General features: G+C 33.4%; 1 protein-coding gene and 1 long non-coding RNA gene across 5 annotated transcripts in view; one reads left to right on the forward strand and one right to left on the reverse strand.

Annotated features, from left to right (window-relative positions):
- LOC106670140 (potassium voltage-gated channel protein Shaw-like) overlaps nt 1-23,710 on the reverse strand; it is a 268,915-nt gene that overhangs the window by 66,125 nt on the left and 179,080 nt on the right. For all 4 annotated transcript variants that reach the window (XM_014400218.2, XM_014400217.2, XM_024230690.1 and 1 more), the window contains one exon: nt 8,288-8,599. In XM_014400218.2, the coding sequence (XP_014255704.1) occupies nt 8,288-8,599 (312 nt within the window). The remainder of the gene's footprint in view (nt 1-8,287; nt 8,600-23,710) is intronic.
- Nucleotides 19,702-21,296, forward strand: LOC106670142. The gene is made up of 2 exons (XR_001341038.1): nt 19,702-20,340; nt 21,230-21,296. It is a non-coding gene; the product is annotated as an uncharacterized LOC106670142 (long non-coding RNA).

The following is a 23,710-nucleotide window of genomic DNA, read 5'->3' on the forward strand; positions in this document are numbered from 1 at the left end:
TTTTGTTTGACAGCACCTATGTCTAATATACAATCCGTCATAAATTAGTTCTAGGCTTATTATTAAAACTATTTTAACAGCACAATCAATTTATTAAAAAATCAATTGTCTGTTAATAAACTAGCAAAAATATGGGACCAAAAGCGTTTATGCCGATTAGGAATTTTATGGTGGAAGTGATTTATCGGATTACAGAAATTGCAGCATAAAACGTCTTGATTGACAATTACTTCCGAACATCTTGATTTCGATTTTTTGAAACAAAGGAAAAATCAAATCTGGCCGGAAAAACAAATTTCAACAAATTTTTGTTTGATAGCACTTATGTCTAATATACAATCCGTCATAACTATTTTAAAAGCACAATAAATTTCTTTTCAAAAATCAATTAATCTGTTAATAAACTAGCAAAAATATGGGACCAAAGGTGTTTATGTCGATTAGGAATTTTATGGGATATGTGATTTTTCGGATTACAGAAATTGCCGCATAAAACATCTTGATTGACAATTAGGTAAATTTATTTTTCATTCTTCAAAAATAGATAATAGGTTTTCTGATTTTAATTATAGTGTTTCATTTATGTAAATCAATACATTAAATGATATAAAAAGGGTTAAAAAGATTTCCTTACCCTCGATATTTATAGTATTATTCAATAATTAAATTTAATTATATTAAAGATGTGCCAAGCAGATGAATTATCTTTTAATATCCTATACACTTTACAGTGTATACTAAAAACACTATATTTCGGTTTTATAATGCAAAATTATGTTCTAACTCGACAGCATCGCTAAAAGTTTATAATTGATAAACAAGCAAAAGTTCAATTGACCTTATATTTAAGTAATATAATTTTTATTTGAAGGATTATGAACTAATAAATTAAAAAACCTGGAACGAAAGTTGAATTGTGTAATTGAACATTTAATTAAAATGAACGGTACGAGAATCCCTACCGTCAAATGTCGAATAACGATGGACCATTCATATATTATACCGCAGTCTTTTGTTGGAGAAGTGTCGGATTTACCGGTTGTGTCATCCTGAAAGCTATAAACGTAGCACACATTAGCTAGCATCATAGGATGTTTATCATCGTCGATATCTCTGTTGTTCTCCGTTTCCGATACGAAAATAATGTTTTTGCAGAACGAATCACTGACTGCACATTATAGGGCTTCACCCGCTCAGCAAAAACATGATTGACTCACCGGAAACTGAAAACAACAACAGTAACTTCCTAACACTCATCCGTCACTAAAATCAATACTAGGCTTGATTTTATTACAATTAAAAATTAAGCACGGCAAGTTTGCCAACATACATTTATACAATTCTGAATCAATAAGAAAAAAAAATTGAATATATAAGTTTTCATATTGGGCTGTTTAAAAAATATCTGCCTTCTCACTGCTTTATTATAATTTTTTAGATAGATATAGAATGATGTTTTAATTTCCTGCAGACGATCATATATTGCCGATTGTATTTCTTTACCTTAAGAGAATTGAAGCTAGACTTGTCGAACTATTTTAAACAAGATATTGATTTATGGTTTCAGGTTTAATTTCTAAAAGCCTATTCTTTATTTTGCGATGATGATGATCAGACGTTTTGTCCTAACATTTGGCTGTAATCTTGAAAAAACGTTAGTCAAAATTAAACTTCAACCAGAAAAATCATGTTTTTATATAAAAAAAAGGTTCACTTTATTTAATATCTCCAATCTATGGTTACATTGCTGATTGAAAAAGGAAGGGTGTTTGAATTTGATTTATATAAGCTCAAATCTGAGCATATATGTACATATTTATACACATTTCCAGAGCTGATCCTATCACTTCTCGCAGTCCACACCAGATTTTGAAATTTGCAATCAATTACCCGCAGGTTCCGTTAATTTATTCCACGGTTGTTGGCAGTCTGGGGTCCATCCAGCACCCAACGCATGCAGTTCCTAGTTCCAAACAAATTCTTAAATTCTTAACCCATTCTTAAATTATTCTTGCCAGTTTTCTTTACCCAGCGAATTTTAATTTTTTTTTAAATCTTCATATCCTCCTATATCCTCCGACCGCTGAAATACTAGTGAACACAAAACGTCTAGTAAATTTTTATTAAAGCCTAATTTGGCTAGTTGTATTTTTCCCAAGAAATGTATGGTGAAATGTAACTGTGATGTCCATGAGATCCTCAAATGATTATATGTTTAAACTATTTGTAAAGTTTAATTCGTAAATTTCCATATTTCGTTTGGCCGTAAATTACGTTTATTATTTCTAAACATCATAATTTCTGACTTAGCCGTATTAACTTTAAGTTTCCAGTAGTCCCAATACATTTATAAATATTGTATGATTGTGAAGTCAACGGAAAGTCTGCCAGCAATACTACATCATTAGCTTACATTAACAGTGAATTTTCCTGTTTTTGATCTAATTCCTTTTTCCTCATAATCACCGTGGTAAATCATCTATAAATGAAGCAAAGAGCGAAGGGCTTAGGACGCAACCTTGTCTGACTCCAGACGATGTTGAAAACCATTCCGAAAGGCTTTTACCATCCCACGTTTCAGATTTTGTGCCGTTGTAAAATCCTTGCCACGTTCTAATGAATTTATGGGATACATCAAGATTACTAGAAAAAGACAGAGCATTCTGATTTTCAGATTCTAGGGCGGAAAAACCACAAAAAACACGTTCACATTTTGTTTCTTGACAATACATTTTATGTTTGCTATTCCAGTCAGAATTTGCAAGTTAACTCGGATTTTTCAATGCAAAATTATAATTTTAAAGGCTTATATAAGTAATATCGACATAATAGAGAGTTTACTGATAATTTAGTAATGCTTGCATGAAGGCGGACATCTTTGAAACTACGTCATATTTCAGGACTGGTTTTGAAGGTCTAGATCGTTTTTTAATTTCAATTTCTTACTAATTAAGCCTATGCTGGATTTTCGAATTCTGAACTCTATTTTATGGAACCATTTCTTTATCTTAACTTAGTACCTAATCTCCTAATGTAAACGCATATTTTACAAAGGATGGAAAAAGTCTTTTTTAGAAACATGAAATGTTTGCAAATTGATTACAGTTGAGAGTTAAAACCTTGTTGAAGAATTTATATCTCAGGCCAATTGGTTCAATAAAATACCAGTCCTCCCGGCCGGTTGTTTATCTCTGACACGATGTCATGTAGGACAATTTTCCACTGCAAACAGGGAGCATTTGCTAGAAAATTTTATTCAGTAGCCTCTTCCTCGTTTGGTTTAATTCCGGCTTATTCAGAACGTTGGAATTTCCATTGTCTATCGCTTTGCTTTCGCCCCTGCTTTTTTATTCATTGATAGTGCTTGAGCGTAGAGGGACAAAACAAAATAAACAATGACAAGTGTAAATTAGTCGTTTGATTTTCGATTTGTTGACAAATTCAACCGCAGTTTGTTCCCGGTCCGCCTACCGCATGTTGTTCTTTTTTTAAATCGTAACTGGGTATTAGGAAGGCGTCCATCTAAAAAATACAGTAGGAAATTTGACATGGCTTTTTTTAAGCCAAATAAACTTGTTGCAAATAGTAGTTTAGGCGAGTATCATGTACACAAATGTTACAAAAATACATCCAAGTACGTTTGAACAACACTTGTGCTTTATAGTTAATACAATAGATAAAATACAGATTCAAATTGTTCAAGGATTCATTGTATATTTAAGCAGTATTTTCATAATTATTATACACGGTGTTCAATAATTATAAAATAATGCACTCACAAATTCCGCACCACCACCCAAATTCTACCAACACATTTTCATTAATATTCGAAATGTTGAAAAGTACAAATCACGTGAGTATTGATTTTTCCTCTGTGATAAAAGTTCAATTTTATAACAGGATATACAAGCTACTTGCAAAAGAACTTTTGTTTAGGGAATAACAGGGTTGTTTTTGTTGTCTATATTAAAATGGATATATTTTTTCCAAGAACAATGCAATATTTTTAATCAATTTTGTTAATTAAAAGTTATAGTAAAATTTAGAAAATGTAACGGAGTTTTTTGTCGTCGTAAAATTCAATTAATATTTTCAAACAACTTTTTAATTTACTAATTAAAAACGTCTTTGAATTTATATTAATGATAAAATGGATGTAAAAAATCTATGAATATGGATATCCGATCACCATATATTGAAGGAAAAGTAAAAAAAATCAGATGGAGGAACATGAAAAGTTTAAAGTTAATTGGACCGTTGTTAAAGTTCATCACACTGGTGAGTGCTACACGTTGAAACTGGTCAATGCTATAGAAACCACAGGGACATTCTTAAATCGTTATCGGAACTTGAAACACGACTAAAAGAAATATAAAGCTGCTTAAAGGTTTTTTCATACGTTTCGATCGCCAAACTTCCTGAGGTACTTTGCAACTCGAAGGGCTCTTACGCGTTAATGGAGTAGTTTGTCTAGGATGTTAAAAAAAGATGTACCTATTAAGATAAGAGTTTTCTAAAAATGTTGTCTAACTTTGATGCTTTTTAATAAATGTTAAGAAGGGGGTAAATAGGCTATGTTTTTATATTCATTATTAATATAGCACAAGCAAGTTTTTCATTGGCTGCAAAATAACATTTCTTCCAATATATATCACTTTTCCACTTAACAGCTTTTGATTCTGGACTGAAAAATTTATTTTACATATTCGTTTTATGTATGCTCTTTCAAAATGTGATTCATCAATCTGATAAAATCATAAATTTGTAGCAGTTGATCGAAACATTTGAAGTTGTACAAAGTTATGTCTTAATTATCCTTTTATCTGGAATAAGCCCAAAGTGCTTCGTAATTCAACCCAACGCGAAACAGACATGATTTTTTGAACTTGACACGCTACTTACCGGTGAGAGGATTTTTAGGAAATATATTATTTTAGTCGCCTGTTGTGATTCTTCTTTTCACTTTAAAATTGAATATATTCTATAAATTAAAGTAAATTTTTTGAAACATGCAGTTTGAAATTTAATACCTAATTGAGGTTGACCTAATTTTTATTTTTTTGTAGGGAAGTGGTTGATGTAAGGTAGTTTCATAAATGATTAATTGGGTGTCAAAAACTGTCCACTCTCGTTTTTTTAGTAAATTCAAACGTTATAGTTATTACTTGTTGTTGTTTACAGGATATTGTTAACAAAATATAAGATATAGCTAAATATAAATAAATAAATAAATAAAAATTTAAACTGAGTAAAACAGTTTCACCAAAAATACTGCTGAGGAAACGATAAAAAAATATTAAATTTAGTACGCAGTATTTTCTTTTCTTACGTTGATCACCGCTTATGCGACGTGGTGGTAAAACATCCGTCAAAGAATTGAAGAACTGAGCAGCATTTAAATTATTTTCGTAAAAATAAGGCCCAATTATTTATTTCCAAGAAGTCCACATTAAACGTTGATATTGTGAACTACCTGATGATGACAAGAGTACGCGATTCTAGGATTTTTCTATGCCCTCGTTCGAAAATTCCAACAGTTTAGTTTGATAACTGTGAACTCGGATTCATCAGTCCATAAAATGTACGGGAGAACGTTTTCTTCAGCCTCCCAAATCGACATTTGTGCAAGGAACGTTAAACGCCTATCACAATCAGAGTCCCTAAGTTTCTGAACAAGATGAGAGCGTTAAGGCTTAACTATAAAATTGCAAGTCCGAACATATAGTAAAATATTCAGCTCTTCGCCGAAATTACGCTACCAGTTTCTCGGTGATAGAGCAGCAACTGTATCTCCTCATAGTGCGAGCAACACGTATAAACATTTTGTGGTTTACTCTAGGGCGGTCAGGAAATTTCTGGGAGTACAACTCGACTGTACGACGCACACCACTACTATTAATAAAGCAGTAGTACACCCCAACTCACTGTTGATCGGAAAAATGTGCTCGTCGGTTCGTTTTGATTGAAATTCTGAATGTAAAGCATAGGTACTATTGTAAAATTATTTACTTCCAGGCATACGATTTGCTCCCATAATGCAAGTTTGACAAACGATGACAAAATGTAAACAATAAAGGCAATTAATGTCTACTTTAATGTAGAAGAAAATTATTGGAATTAACAACAAAACAGGGGACCGCGGTAGCCGAGTGGTTAGCATGAGAGACTCTCACGCCGCGGTCGTGCGTTCGATTCCCACCGTCGCCCCTGGCCCTTTTTTCCTGATAACCCCCAATTTGAACACACAAGAATTCGTACTATGGCTAATATGCAATATCATAAGGCCAATAAAAAAAAATAANTTTCAAAATTTCTGCCATAATTTTGTCATTTTTTAACCAATTTATAATCCGATAACACCATTCGTTCAGCGTAAAAATCCTTTAAAATTTTGAGACAGGATGCATAGGGTCGTATTTGGAATTTTGAAGCTGAACTGGGCTTGATGTATCCTGTATAATTTTTCTCCAAAAAATATTATCTATTTTTTATAGCGTCATTGGTTCAAGAGAAATTCAGCCGGGAAAAAAGGACATCCTGTATAGTCAATTCAATATACCGTTTCCTTTCTATTGGTTTCATAACTCACTAGTAGTTCGGGTTAAATCTTATTTTGCCTTAATTCGACCAGTATATTCTTTTTCGTGTGATTCATGATAAAGATTCAAGCGGCTGCTAGTTAAGTGCCATTTCGAGAGGTGTTTAAATAAAAATGCGTACTCCACATTGATAAATGTGTTACTGTACTATAAAGTTATGAACGTTTTCATTCAACAGGATTTTTCGTGGGCCACAATGACATCACTGGAATCAATAATGGGTCGAGTACGCTGGGAGTTTTAATTTATCTGTACTAGCGTTCAAAGACTAGTTTTCCCCAGATTGTCAGATTGCATAAATAAACTGGCTTTGAAAAATAGCCATTTGTATAATTATGCAATAATTGTCATTTTTTCACAAGTTTTGATTTAAAATGCACTTTATAACGTCAAAAGCGGGAGTCGAAATAAATTATTAACGCTTTGATGAAATTACAATAACTGAGAGAGAAATGTGTTGTCATTTGTATATGTTGCCATTTCCAGGAATACGAATGGATGTTTATTCATAAAAATTCCATCACAATAATTATTAAAAATTTCAAATATATTTCGGTATTAGCCTGTGCCGTTAGATTTTTTCTTCGTTTTCGACGGAATAAACACTTTCCATATTCCATTAATCCATATTTGCTTAGTAGTCATAATTGACCATAATAGTTATTCCAATTGTGTGGTGATTAGTGACCGTTAATCTATATTTATTTAGAAATCGTGAGATGCGGTCTGGTGTGATGTAGGTTTCAGAAAAACATTTTCTTAATCGTGCCAACGTTTCGATCTTTATTTAGATCATCTTCAGAGCTCAAAGTGTTTGTCTTCTGTGTAACTGTGCCATTCTTGCGTGTCGTGTCGAGGGTGCCCACTCTCTCTGCCCAGTGGGGCACACTTTGAGCCCTGAAGATGATCTCAATAAAGACCGAAACATTGGCACAATAAAGAAAATGTTTTTCTGAAACCTACATCACACCAGACCGCATCTCACGATTTCTAAATAATTTATTCCAATTAATTATTCCTTTTATCTAAATTTGTTAGTTGTGATGAAAATGCTTAGATAAAGAGTAATTAAGTGTTGTTGTAAATTAGTTAAGTGTATCGTTATATTAAATTGTTAATGTTTGCATGCTTGTCTAGGTAACTATGGTGAGTTAATTTAGTTTTCTGTGTGCTATTTGTAGTCACTTTCAAATTCACCTAATATATTTGTCAGCTTTTTTATAAATTATGTAGATAGATTCCCCCTATCACTTTGCACTTAAAAAAAACGTATCCTAATTTGTTTGTTTCATAGGATTTGGTATTTTAGTACTTTTCTTATTTGGAAAACAATTTTTCTGGAAAACACGATGCTTATTAAACAGGGGTATTTTTTAAAGCCAGTGGTTTGTAATTATTAAAAATGTGGCATATTCGTTTTTACAGTTTTGTCATTTGCCTAACTTTTGTTTTCCAATAAGTTTCTAATCAAAATTACATATTTTCATAATGATAAAATTATCTTTGAGGATGTTGTAAATCTTAGTATTTATGTTTCAATATATGAAATAATTTGCAGCTGGAAGCAAAGTTGTTTCTAACATAGTAAAAATTTGTTTGGGCAGTTATTTAAAAAAAAATTGTGTCAAGTTATTTATTTTTGTATTTTATAAAATTGTTTGTAGTTTTGAACAAAAATGTATAAATACCTGAAGCCTCTCTGCATAGTAGACAAGACTTGCGAATACGACGATACCCAGGACTAGGAAGAACACAAGTAGAGTAAGCTCTTTTGCCGAAGCTTTAAACGTGTGAATCAGGATCTTGAGCCCTGGAGAATGTCTAGTCAGCTTGAAAAGCCTGAGGATCCTGACGATAGAAAAAAATTCCAGGACATCTGCCTTGTCCAAGGCTCTGGCGACGGGGTCCTGGAGTAGGACATCTGTATAAAAACTAAGGGTCGCCATCACATCGATCATGTTCACGGGTGAGCGCATGAACTGGACCTTGTTCGGCGACACCTGGAAATAAAAAAAGGGTAAAGTTAAATAACAAAATTGTTAGCGTTCGTCGAGTCGATTTCGATTGAACAAATTGCATGTAGTTTGACCCGCTGAGGGTGCTCCCCTTGAAAAATTTGTTTTGACATTTTTCCCCTGATCTAAGTCTGTAGAGAAAAGTACTAGCACCCTAAGCTTTTCTTGACACATTTCGATTCCTTTCTCATCCCCCAATAAACAAGAGTGAAGTTGGGATTTACTCGCATGAGGGTACTTTTTTCATTACAAAAACATTCTGTAAAAATGTGCATTTGTTAATCAATAGCGTTTTTTGATACCTTAATTTACCAAGAGTGTGAGTCACTTTACTTAAACTTATGTTCAAAGCTGCTTCATTAAACTTTACGCTACGGTAACTTTTCGAAACGTCTTGTTACCCACTAGTAAAACTTCTAGACAAGAATGGTGCGATTCATTACCTGTTTCGAAGATTTTTTAAACAATTAAATTTATAAACATGCAATAGTTTTTTTAATGAATAGAATAGAACTTTTAATAAAAACTAATCAAATCCGTATGTCTTTGTAATAAATTCAATTTTTTGTGTATTTTGTGATTTAAACCCTGTATGGAGAAATATTAATCTAATTTCATTGTCTTTATTGCTTTCCTTACGCTTTAAACAACAGAATATCAATATTATATTAAAAGACGGATCAGAGATGAAGTCAATTATTGTAGGAAGAAAACACTCAATTCCTTAGTCAAGCTTTCAAGGAATATTCCCTTTTATCAGGGCTAGAAAATTGTAATTACATAATTTGTAATAATAGTTTAAATAGTTTCTCATATTGATCTATAGGTGGTCATGGAAATGTACTGGCAATTAATACATAAAAGTAAATTGGAGTTTTTTCCATTTAAGATTTTGTTGTTAACCGTAAAACGGATTGAACGAATTTGTCGGCCTACATTCGAAAAGGGTTGTAATCTTTTGGGAAAAAGAAAAAAAAAGGAATAAAACGGAATGGCGTTGTTCCAGCATTAAATCCTCCTAGTCACTACTTACTGTCCATTAGCCAAATTTTATTGCCCCACCTGTTCTCTCCAGAGGTTTTTTTATTTTTTCTACTATTTTTCCTAGACCTCATACAATTCTATGACGATAATAAGACTCATTGTTTTGGTTTTGGAGGAATAAACGTCAGGTCTTTTATCCTGGTGGTTCAATAAAGTTGTAAGATTGTGACAGCCCTTTCTGCCAAAATACATTTCAAATAACCACGCCAACAAACAACTATAAAACAAGTGGTTTATGTTTCAATAAAGCCGAATTTTTCTGCGTGTGAGTTTTATCCCTTAAAAAAAAAATTATACACTTTTCAATAGAATTCTTCACTTGTTCTGATTTATAAAGCCACAATAAGAAGCAATTTTTATAAACACTAACGAAATCACCCAAATCTTTCACTTTTTATAAAGCGGAGCAAAAAATTTAATAGATTATTAACCTTTACCAAAGGTTAATCGGCATACTCAACCCAACTTTACTATTTCTATTTATTTTTATTTTTTATTTCTAAGATCATCTTTATCCCTAAACTCAATAGAGGCAAAATGTCAAATCACCCATCAGCCTGTCAAAAGTTTTTGAAAAGTTACTTCTACCTAAACTACTTTTACGCTTAAAACCACTTTCCCTTCCACACAAACTGGATTTATAAGCATTCAAGACCTTGCCATATTGCATGCCTTGTTTAAAAAATATGAATTTACTTCTTTCAGCAGTTTTATAATTTAACAATGTGTAGCACAAGGGGGGGTTAGGCTATTACTAGGGCCATTTTTGTATTCTATAGTACGCTATTACTTTGATATAAATACAGTTAAAATTGCACACTTCGCAAGATTGTTCAAGGAAAGTAACTATGGTGTTTAATTAGACCGATTCCTCGGATAGTTTGATCAAAATCCTGAATGAATAGTTTAAAAATTTCCACTAAGACACCGAGATAATATGAACCCCCCCCTCCAAAAAAAAGGGAAAAAATCTGTAGTGCAAAGTATGGATATTGCATCTATTGCATCATGTTACTCATTTGATCTGGTTTATTAAAAATTATTGCATACACGATAATGTGATGAATGTCTGTCAGAGCTACCCTACCAACGTTGTGAGTCTCTTTTTGATAAAAAACAAACTTGAGCAAGGTTAAAACTCAAGTCAATAAAGAATAACTAAAAGTTGAGAAGAGAGACATCTCAGGAAAATAATTATTTACTAACAGACAATTCTTAATTTATTTCACAAAATCAATTAAAATAATATATAACATATTATCTACCTATCTTGACATATAAAAGTCAAAGTTCGTTGGTGTGTTAATGATTAAAACGAAAACTACAGCCGATTTCGATGAAACTTTCACGCTTTGTTGTATTACTGCCGGGCAGGTTTAGAGAATATAAAATGAATATATAAATAATAGGTGTTAGGATTTAAAAAAAGAAAATTTTTAGACTTTTGTAACCACCATTTTCACATTGATTATTCAGAAATCGTGAGATGCGCTCTGGGTGTGATGTAGATTTCAGAAAAACATTTTCTTTATTGTGCCAACGTTTCGATCTTTATTGAGATCATTTTCAGGGCCTCTAGGGCACTCTCAACACGACATGCAAGAATGGCACAATTACGCAGAAAACAAACACTTTGCGCCCTGAAGATGACCTCAATAAAGATCGAAACGTTGGCACAATAAAGAAAATGTTTTTCTGAAATCTACATCACACTCAGAGCGCATCTCACGATTTCTGAATAATCATCAACTAAAGATCACTAATTACCACACATTTTCACATTGTTTTCTCTGCTTTCAGCTGTCCAGTCGGGCTCGGTCTTTCGGCACCCTATAAGATAACGTTTCCCGCGTCTTTCAAATCCCGATTTGGAGACACTAACACTGTATAGTCACAAAAATTACTGAATCGGTTACAGTTGCAAAACTACTGGTACAATATAATCGCAAAAACTGTAGAATTGGTTTCGCTGATGTGAAGATAGGAAGGCACAAAACTTCACTCTTGTATCTTTACTATAGGCAGCAATTGTGAAGTAGGAAAATGGAACTACCGACATGTGGTGTAACCGACGACCGTATGACTAAGCCAAACCGTCAGAATTCAAAAACCGATTTTGTTTTTCAGGTATGTACACATATACAATTATAAATTATGTAAATATTGTTAAACATTGTTTTACCGAACTCGGTTAGTTGAAATCAAATGTGATACACTGTTGTCTTGCCATTTTGATTTAGTAACTAATTTAGTAATATTAATTCTGAATTTAATAAAATGTGAGGTTGCGAAGTTCCGTAATATTTTTCTCAATGTTTTGTAATTACTTGAGATGATTTTTCTCTATTGTGGATTATATTTAATCTTACTTTCTGACTTTTTGTAGAATGCTTATCGTTGTCGTTTATAAAAGCACAAAAAGGATAAAATATCGGCCGTTGCAGAAATATTGCCAAGAGAATTCCAAATGATAGACAGAATGAAACAGAAGCAGAAACTGCTCAACGAAATAACAAAATATATTTAATACGTCACACCCACGTGTTACTTAATCACCACATCTCGAAGCACGCAATAAAGCAAAACGAGTAAGAATTAGAGAATGAAGACAATCTTTGCCTTATTGTGATCAAAATGTACAGGGTGACAATAGTCGATTACTGAAATGAATCGATTAAATCAATTAATAAAACTTAATGGTATTGCATAACAGTATAATTTAGATTTTGAATATAATTTGCATCCAATTGTGGTTGTTGAAAGTATGAATAAAGTTTGCGTACGGTTAAACTTTAAATTATGTTCATTTAATTTATATAAACATCAAGCAATTGCAATATGTATACTCAAAATAATGTTTAAAATAAAACTTTATATTATCCCCCTAGGCAACGCCTGGGTTATACGGCCGTATATACTAAAACAGACACTTACAAATCAATAGAAACTTTTGTAGTGAGAGTCTGGATGCTTTTTGGGAAACGATGGCGTAGTGGTATGAAATGACCACCTATAACTTGTTTGCAGCTCCCCGAGCCATACCACGGTGGGTGATTCTCGGGGCCTGCCGGTAATTCACTTTAAATTACAAACTGGAATTGCTGGTGGACTGCAAGAAGTGATTGGCTCAACTCTGCACTTGTGTGTGAGCATCACAAACATCTTCGGATTTGAGCTTATATAAATTAATAATCAAATATTGTTAAAGATCAAGCTGAAGTAACAAATTATTTTTGTTTTGTAAGTTTGTGTAATTATATTGGTTTTCTATGTTTTTTTTTTTACTGTTCAGCATTAATTGTGATGATTTTACTATAGTATGAATTATGTTTAATCTTTCATTCTGTCTTATTGACAGTCTGTTGTACAATTGCATTTTGGTGTTGTTTAAAATGCCACCAAAACCATAAAATACAGTTCGTGGAATATTAGCAATATGTTTACTAAAATTGAAGTATGTGTGATAATACAACATATACCAATGATAACATGGTCTAATGCAAACCCCAAGTTAATTTTGGCTAGGAATCTAGGACGAAAGAAGCATATTTGTTGGGCATGTGGGTTAATGTGTATATTTATGGAGATATGGAATTTTGTGTAACGGGAAAGTATGAGTTCTTTGACAATAGGAATTTGGAAGTCGGTGTGTAGGGTAAGGTTCGAGACTTGACGGTGCATTGGCGAATTTACGGAGAAGTTTTGATTGCAGTGACTGAATTATTTGAGAATTGTCGTATGAATTAAATTTAAAATAAATAAAGTTAGAATGTTAATTTCAGATACAGAGAGAACATAATTGTTAAAAATCAATGATTAAATTACGTCATAAAACTATGATTATCCGACGTGCATGGAAATCCAGTACAAATATTTAAAACTACATTTAGGAGATATTCATGTTAGGAGTTATATGGTTCCAACTGTAAACATTGTTATCTAGCATTTCCTTTTTTTATGTTTTGTGTTATAGAGAAACATGTAATAATCGCTGTGAAGCTGAAAATTTGCTTGCGTTAACAAAATTAAAAGTAACAGCTGGAGGGCTTTGAAGTTTTTAATATAAAAGAAGTAAATACCTATCTGTAGGGAAGTAGTAGATATGGTAGATTCAATAGTCTTTGAGTTTATAAGCAATTAGGCTGAGGGCTGATTTATTAAATTTTAATAAAAAGCCTTCGCGACAAAAACGCTCTGACGATTATATAAAAAATTAAACGAAAGAACGTGATATTCTTCTGTGTAATCTCCAGGTTGATGAACTTGTAATTTGGTCGTTATTGATGATTTTGTCCTGTTTATCCTCATTGTCTTAGTCTGCGTTTCGACATTGCATGCAAAATGCTCTCTCCGTACGTTCCGCGCAGGCGTACGTTAGTTACGAGGGTCTCAAGCTTGCGGACATTGCGGTAATAACTACTGCTCATGACGTCTCATTAGGGTGTATTACGACCGTTGTTAGAGGAACGGTGAAATGAAGTACTAACCTTACAAACCTCATTAAGGCCTTACATATCATCACCCAATACCTCTGCAACCTCTACCTTCAGGGGGCCTCGCTATTAACGGCCGCTCGGGTGATCCTGAGGTTATTGCGATAAGAAGAGATTACGCTGTGTGACTGCCTGCTTCTGCTGGAAAAGGTGAAGTCATAAGTCACATGACACGAAGAGCCCAATACAGCCCAGTAGGGTTGCCAGTCCCTGGGCTGAATCCAACCATGTGTATAGGGGGGTACTTTAAGAGTACCCATTTCTTCATTCCAGTATTCCCCCCAGTGACAGCTGACGGGGCCGCTCTGAAGATGAATCTTATATGTATCTCGGTTTCTTCGGAAAAAGTTGAGGGCATGGAGATGGGCAGATGCCTCTACGTTAGGAAGTAGTAGGTGTAGGCGAACGTCAACATCCCGGAACATCTGCACTACAGGGCTAAGAAGATAAGACCAATTCTTTTCGTTCCGAGTCAAGAGATTACCAACTGTTGTATTCGTAAGTTAGGAGGCATATGATGCAGGATGGGTGAAATAGTAGATGATGGGGACAGTTTTTCATTGAAGATGGCGCAATGCTGAAACGCGTCTGAATAACTCAAACAAAAAACCCGCGAGTGAAGACAGACCCAGGAGTACCCGTGTGCCGGTTCAACATGGGTGAAATAAATATAACAACTCTGCTTTGGGAACGTTGCTCCTAGTGCTGAAAAATGTGAGACAGGATGCCTTTATTGGGGGAAAGTAGGCCATCGCTCATGCCAACTGACATGTTTGATCTATGAAAGCTTGTCCGAAGCATCTTTTGCTCTTGAGGATGGCTGGCTTGTAATATGCCTGAGGATATGTCCCCAGGATGCAGGCAATCGAAGGAGTTTCTGAAGGAAATCAAACCTAAAGAATCGAAATGGCTATTCTCTAACTCTAGGAGGGGAATAAGGAGGCTGATAGGTATCCTAACGGGCCATTGCCCCTTGAGAAGACACCTCTTCATAATGGGTACTCTACCAGACCCCTTCTGCCGCTTCTGCGAAACAAAAGAAGAAACGGCCCGACACTACCTCGCAGAATGCGATAGGTATGCTAGGGAAAGATTTAATACTTTCGAAGGAGAGGACATAACCAAAACACTCCCCAGGATAAAATGGTCCACAATCCTGGGGTTTGTGAATAGGTCCAATAGGTTTATGCAGGACTCATGAGCCGACCAGGTCCCGGACCTTTTAGGGAAGGGGGTGCGGGCCTACTCAGGCTTTTAACCCCTCGGGTCCTGGTCGCCCGCCCTGTGTAATATATATATAATATGCCTGAGGTGGGAACCTATCAGTCCTCACACTGTTAATGATCCCGTCGCTTGAGCGTCGAACTGTCGGAGTAGAGTAGCTATTGGTTCGCGTAGCTAGTAGGCCAGGCCGGAAGCCGAATCGCTGAGGTGGTAGTTCTTCACTATAAAATTTGACAGACTGGACATCGGGCCAGGTGTCTTTAAAGATTCAACCAAAAGGCCATATTTATGATACTCGGTTTACAAGGAAAGTAAGTTGTTGCCAGATTAGTTCTTCTTAAAAGGTGATCCACATGAATGTGGTCAAACCAATATCCTACTCAAAACATTTATTTCATTAACTCATAATTAATCCTTAAATGTTTAACAGTATACCAAATAGTTTGGTGCACATATTACTACGTAATTGTTAAATCTTGAAATTTTGTATTTCTTTTATCCATTGTTAATCTGGGTAATCATTTATTTGAAAAAATGCAACACGTTTGAATAACGTTTGTATTAATTTAGTCTTAAGGTGTTGTGAGGGAAGTCGTGTGAGTATACGAAGTCGTGCTATGTTCAAATAGGATGATGAACGAGGTTGTGTATGTGGTTAATTGTTTAGCGGTTTCAAGCCAGATACCATTACGAAGTTTCTCCTGGGCGTTTTCCCTTATCGCCCGGGCATCATTTAGCTTTGTTTTGATATCTGCGGCTATTCCAATTTCCATTAGTGATAATGTAATTTCTAATAATGGAATTAATACAATTACGAGTTGGTCGGGTAGATCCTTGTATAAACCTTTCAGAAATTCATAAACCATTTTCAGTTAACATAACCTATAAGATAGCAGAATTATTAAATAGTCTTATTCTATGTTTTGTGTATGCTAAAAAAAGAATACTTGTAATCTCGACTAGATAGATTATTAAGCTCAACCAGTCCAATACAAAACCAATTTTAAAACTATACAATAGTTACATAATTTTATGTAGCAAATTTTCGAAAAATTCACAAATTATTAAAATACTGGATAAAAAAACGCATAAAAACAACATGTACATAAATAAAATAAAACAGAATTTCGTCATTTCAATTTGAAACAGAATTGGGTTGTAATTAAGTTCATTGAGTTTGTTATTGCATTACCATTTGGAAAAATAAACCAGGTTTGAATTAAAAGCTTCAACCGACGAATCAACAGCTTCGTTAACTTTGAAGTTACTTTACATACCATTGAAGGACGGTTTGAGTTCAATAATAGAAAATGATTAACTTTCTATATATATTACTATTTATAGTATTTCTAAAAAATATAGCTCTGGTGTTTTTAAAAATTGTAAATATAGAACATTTTTCAGCTTCTCTATATGGTTGAGGGTCAGTGATGGTTTTGGGCGAGGTGAGTTGACTGAAGAAGGCCAAAAGCCGAAACGCGTATATCATATCAACAGAGCGATAACAGACGGAAATTAGTAATAGTAGGATATAGGATCAACACCAGAGCTATATTTTTTAGAAATACTATAAATAGTAATATATATAGAAAGTTAATCATTTTCTATTATTGAACTCAAACCGTACTTCAATGGTATGTAAAGTAACTTCAAAGTTAACGAAGCTGTTGATTCTTCAGTTGAAGCTTTTAATTCTAACCTGGTTTATTTTTTCTAATGGTTCAGCCTCCATCGTACACAGTGAAATCTCCCAAAACTATAAATGTATAAATATTTAAAAAGTAATAAACCGCCTCAAAATCGACAATGCATAAAACATTTTTATATTGGTTTATAAATGTGAGCGTAGTACAATTTTATTTGTAACTCGCTAAGGTTTTCAGTAACAGTGAACACTATTCTATTATGGAACCAATTGTTATATTAGATTTGCAAATTAAATTTTCTCTCTTAAAAAAGGTTAAATTCTCTTTGTACATTTCGAGTCTTCTTGAATTCAAGAGAGTTCTAGAGAAAAACTTCTTATTAATAAACAGCACTTAATACAATTTTTAAAAGCATTTTCTCTCTTTCTATCTTGTATGTGAAACAATTCGTTACAATATGCTCCAGGTTATTAAAATCACATGCTTCGCTGATATCATTCAGCCTTTGGTGTATTGCTGTTACCACACATATCACGATATGGTCGTAGTCGAATTTTATTTAGAGCAATCTCTCTTTTTTAAGTGTCCTCAGTGCTTAATACTAGGCCTGACTTTGTTTTTTCTAAACGTGTGGTACTTAGTGACCGTTAATCGATAATTATTCAGAAATCGTGAGATGCGGTCTGGTGTGATGTAGGTTTCAGAAAAACATTTTATTTATCGTGCCAACGTTTCGATCTTTTGAGATCATCTTCAAGGCTCAAAGTGTTTGTCTTATGTGTAATTGTGCCATTCTTGCGTGTCGTGTTGAGAGTGCTCTATTGAATCCTTAAGAATAATTTCTTCTAAACGTTTTGCCAAAACTAGTTCTGACATCTGACGACATTGCGTTCTACTGCTATTCTTGAAGAGTATGTGCAATATGTAGCACGTTAAATAAGGAAAAGACGAGCTTTTGATGGAAAGTGAAGATCAACTCAAAAACTTCTGAAAAACAAATAAGGATTGCCATGCATTTGTAGTATTTACTTCGTTAAAATTTTAATTGTATTGTTATTAAAAATTGCATTAAGATTTATTAGAAATTATTATGTTTTACTGAAGAACAATTTGAATAAGGGATTTTGAAAAGTAACACAATAAAAGGTTTTAATTCCATATTAAAAACTAAAAATTTTGTTTATTGTACACAATAATTTTATTAAACAATTAATACCATGTATAATGTCCTCTGCTAGCTAAAACATCTGCACACCTGTTAGCCATACTGTCACTAATTTTGTACGGAATTTCATTCCATAGATGTTGCAACGCAAAGCAATGCAAAGCTTCCCGCATGCGCTCACTGGGAATGAGGGGCAGTTCGGTAATTCTCAGATTTTATAAACGTTGATGATCAACTCTTCCTCTATGAGGTCTGACATGGCCAACCAGAAATCGAAAATCACTGCCAATGAGATCCCTGGTTTGAGGGATGTATTCCTAGATAATTTCTTGGACATAACGGACTTAATAGAAAAGGTCACAAATAAAGAATTCCTGAAACGAGTAGAGCACTGCGCATCAAACGAAGGGAGCGCATTCGAGCATAAACATAAAGTTTAAAAAATGGTCAAATCTTCCACAATACATAATAACGGCTGATAGTCATTTCAAAAATAAAATGGTCTTTATTGTAAAACGGTTACTCTTTTCTAAAAATTAATGTAAGCTAAGCGTAAGCTTGGGAATGCTATGCGTTTTCAAAATAAACGGGGTTGTTACAAAAAGCATAACTCCCTCACCCCTCTTCCGTCAGGCATAACTCAGAAATGCTTGAGCCTCTCAAAATTTTTCTTTAAATAAAAATGGCATAAAATAAGCTTCAGATTCAAATTGTGCAATCAAAATATGGGATTCTATTTTAAAATAACAAAGTCCACGTCACTTCCCAGCTAGATGAGAAAGTTATGTTAAATCTGTTACCACACGCGATTTCCTGCCGAAGTAAACTTGGGGTTTGTACAATATTATTTTTTGTTAAAGTTAATCGTTTCCGAATTAAGTGGGTGGACTATGGATGTTCGTACACCCTATGAAACAAAACATTTCACACGCCCTCATCAACAAGAGATGTTTGAAGCTGTTCAACGATAAATGGTGGCGGGGAACGATGTCTAACCCGACTCTTTATCATATTTCATAATATTCATGTCAGGAGAACGTGATGGCCAGTTCCTTCCGGTAACCTTTCATCCTGCAACTATCCTTGTGGTCGACAACTACCTTTCCTTTGATCTTCCGATGGCCCTAAACCGCAGTAGACAGGGTGGTAGAGTGCTGCACGTGGGTATGTAACGGACGCTAAGTTCGCCGTTGGCCAAAGCTACTGTACGGAAGAGCTCTTCTCGACTTAAAACCATGCTTTTAAGAAATCTATATGTTTATATTAACTCTTTCTAATCAGTTTGTTAGTAGAACCATCATTTTCTAAAACGAATTGACTTAGTGAAGAAGTGAGTTGAACGTTTGGCTATAAAAATAGAAAACGTCCTACAATTCCCTGTTGAAAATTTCAGTTTATTTAAAAATTTACTGCAAAAACGGTGATAATTGTTTTTAAAAAATTACCCATAATTCATACCAATAATAAAAACAATAAAATATATAAAATATATTTCTTAGTAGTTTTACATGCTTATACTAAATTGTTTTCTATCATCTGTATAATTCACATTACAAAAATAGGTAGTTGAAGACTTGGCACATGAAAATTCAGACAAACTCAAAAACACAAATATGCCGATAGAGTATTCGGAGGTATCACCAAACGTTCTCAGGCAGACGCTCGCCAACATCACCCCGGAAAGTTACGCATACATTTTCTTCAAAGCCTCATTCCAAGAAAGGCTGAAAAATCCGTCAAACATATCCGCAGCGGCCGAGGAGATCTTGGCGGACTACCTTCAGCTTTTGCCAGAAAGGAGGAAAATCCTTTTGATTTCGGTCCGCCTGGACGAGGACCTGTACGGCGAGGGAAACGAGTTCTACGAAAACCCGAATTTTCGTGTGTTCACCGTACCGACGATAATGAGGTGGCGCGGTCCGCAGCGACTCGTACGGAGCGAGTGTGTCAGCTACGCTCTGCTATCACTACTTTTCGAAGAAGATCCAGCACCAATCTATATTCGGGACAGCATGAGCGTCACTTCTTCTGAACGCAGCGCAGGAGAAGAAAGCGAAGGTTCTATTATGTCCTCGGCCAAACGCAATTCAAACAGTTTTCCAGATATTATCGCGTTGGATGAAGGCACGAAGACGATATAAACGGCAGTAATGTGTATGTTAAAAAAATATTATCCATCTGATCGATTTCGATCCAGTTTTCTTTTAAAATATTCGTTATAATCAGTTTTATAAAAAACAACACTTTTTTATTGTTAACCAAGTTTAAAAAAGTCATGATGATCATTTCTACGATATTTACTCTTAAAATAAAATAAAAAAGCCTTGCTCTAATTTTTTTGAAAAACAAATGAATGTCGTTATGAACTTACGTTAAACCTTATAATGATATCTGGTGTTTGTGATGGTTTCAGTTTTATGTCAGAAAAGAATAAGTGATCTATACGGCATAAAATGGAGTAGAAGGGTTGGATAAATCACATCCACTACCTCAACTGTACGTTCGTAATACAGAAGTTTACACGGCATCTTTTGAAACATCTACAGTAAAATTTATACATAAATATGTCCGCAAGTTAAAAAAAATCCCAGAGTTGATAATTTCAATTTATAAAGAAGTGTTCAAAGCAATAAACGAAAAAATTATCGCTAGTTCTTTGGGTTGAGATAAATTCTCAATTGGCAGGATAAAGTAGTTTGTTGTTTCAACCACATGTTGTGCCATACGTTGGCTGTTTCCGCTTCCCTGGTCTATTTATCTCAAAGAAAAATAGAAAACCATTAGGATTAGACCGGCCTTGTACCAAATAGGGGTTGTATTTATATAAGGTGTTAGCAGTACATTTATGGCGGATGCTTCAGCCAGTATCAATCCTTCGGCCCAGATTTCAAAATTTCCCAAGGGGTTAATGATTGCCAAACCGTGTGCTTAGGTTCAATGGTGTCTTTTGCTGATCAATAATGTTTAACATATAATTATAACATGTAAAGAAAGAAATTTTTCTTATGTAAATAAAGGTTCTATTCCTATTTTTTTGTTCCAGGAGGGTGCCACCTACATAAAAGCAACACAAACCAGTCAATAAATCACTTGCCCATTATGTACAGCAATGTCTTGTTTTTGTATTTGTTCAGCAGCGCGGTATAAAACTACAATTGTGTTGAATTTCAATTCGATACGGAAATTACTATACCAACGAGCACAACTAATGACAAATGTATCTGCAACAATAGATTTTATCATAGAACAATAAAAAATTGTTGAATGTACCATTATACAATAGAAAAAGCAAATTGACATCTTTGTTTTAACTTCATTAGTTAGTGTGAAAAATAATGTAAATTTTTACTATCTACAGGACCAATGATCGTAATTAATATTGAAAGCAAAACTTACAAAATACACATATCAGCTTAAACCATGTGCCAAGTTTAAGGATCGGCCAAATATTAAAATAAATATTACACTGTTTTCAATCAAAGATTTCATTACTAACTGAACTCCATTAAATTCTGGCCATTTGTTAGCAAGATGGTAATGCGATTTCATTATAGTACATATATGGGGGCATACGCTTACTCATGCTAAATTTTGATGTTAATGCAAGAACTGAACATTTAATTAATGTATTTTTATCTGTAAAAATCAAGTTCTAAGTTTGAAAAAATATACTCAGATCTTTTTACATAGCACAAATTTTATTTCTTTAAATTAAACAATTTTTATACCTTTAGTTAGCGTGGTCAAATATTTTCACCTTACGTGCAATAACTAGATTTCACTATAATTTTCTAGAGAACTCGTTTGTTCTGACGGCGTAATTAAACGTAAATTGAATTGAATTGTATTAGAGATACTGGTCAGTTTGTCAGTTGTAACCAAGATTAGAAAATAAGAAGTTATGTTTGTTGTTGTAATTAAATTGAATTTTTTTAGAGATACTGGTCAGTTTTGCAGATGTAATCAAGATTAGAAAATAAGAAGTTCTGTTTGTTTTGTAATTTATTTTTTGCAGTTTTTTCTATTAACATGCTAACTAATAACTAATTCTTAAAAAACTCGAAATTTAACGATGTTGTAATAATATATTATTATTTTTTCATTATTTCAATTATTGTGCTGAATTGTATGCCCTTTTGTTTTAAGCATACAATTCCAACAACATACAACCACTTTAAATAATCGTCATAGTTTATATTTTATAAAATGAAAGTATTTTTTCTGTAATTTGACCATAAAATTTTATGAGATCGTGCATCAATTATTTTTCGAGGGTGAAAGGAAGATAATATTTACGAGTCTATTATCTCATGAGAATAATTTCAAAGAATCTTATTTTTCAAAATAATTGTTTATAGAAAATTGCATTAAACTTTGTTAAATTGTTAATAAATAATTGTGAACGATTATGTCCTTCGTTACAAATAAAATTCTCATTCTCCTTTAATTGACACTCGAGGAATTCGCCATTGTCTAATAGTAGAAAATGTAATAAATAAGACGATGTACGTGCTAAAGAAACTTGACTTGCTTAAATTACTTGTGCAATGAATCGGTTTGAGCGAATTCCTATTGCGCTTGTCAAACTACTTCACTTAATAGTTTCAATAATAAATTAACTTAGATTTCTGTAACCTTTGGGCAAGATCATCATCATCATAAAGTTGTTTTGTAAAATATTTAGAAGGTTAAATAAGCATGTCTTTCTAAATGTCAATGTGGTTTGTGACATGTTTCTCTACCTATATAAGGATAAGTTAGAACACAGAACATGGAAATTGTCCTTCGGTCATTAGATGAGGATGCTAACGTATTTGTATAACTGTGGAACTATTCATTAACTTCACCTACTCATTAACACATCATATAATTTTTTCAACAGTTTAATAGTTTCTATGATATAATTTGTACTGAAAACAAAACAAAGATTAAGGTATCAATTTTTCTTAATGTTAATAACGAATAGCTAAGTACAGTTATGTGAAATTATGAAATTGAAGGCCCATTGATGCTAAAACTTCAATTAATGAAACCCCAACAGAATTTTCAGAAAAGGAACTAATTTAAATTTTACCATCTTAAGCATTAAAGTTAAGTTGAAAGGCTTAATTATCTTTCACCGCTTGTGCTACAGGAATGATAAAATTGGCGGTAAAAGTAAGTCCAATTTCAGACGTAAAATATATAATTTCACAATAATCCATAAAATTAACTCGTCAAGGTTTTTACGTTTTAGGTTTGAATCACAAAAGTAATAGGAAAAATTAACATACATTATTCCACTGACAATATTCGAGTTTAACTTAAATTTTAAGCATTGTTTATCAGCAAATCTGAAACAGTGTAATGGACGGAAAATGAATAAGGAAAAATTTGTGAATAATAATATATTACCATAATTATTATCTATGGAATTTCATGTTATGAATTTAAGGGTCACAAAAGTTATCAGAAACCATAACAATAATATAAATTTTAATGATTAATTCAATTAATTAATATTTATGAAAGGTATTGGTTGAGA

The sequence above is a fragment of the Cimex lectularius genome, unplaced genomic scaffold (assembly GCF_000648675.2).
Source record: "Cimex lectularius strain Harlan isolate CLEC.00 unplaced genomic scaffold, Clec_2.1 scaffold40, whole genome shotgun sequence".
Classification (NCBI taxonomy): Eukaryota; Metazoa; Arthropoda; class Insecta; order Hemiptera; family Cimicidae; genus Cimex; species Cimex lectularius.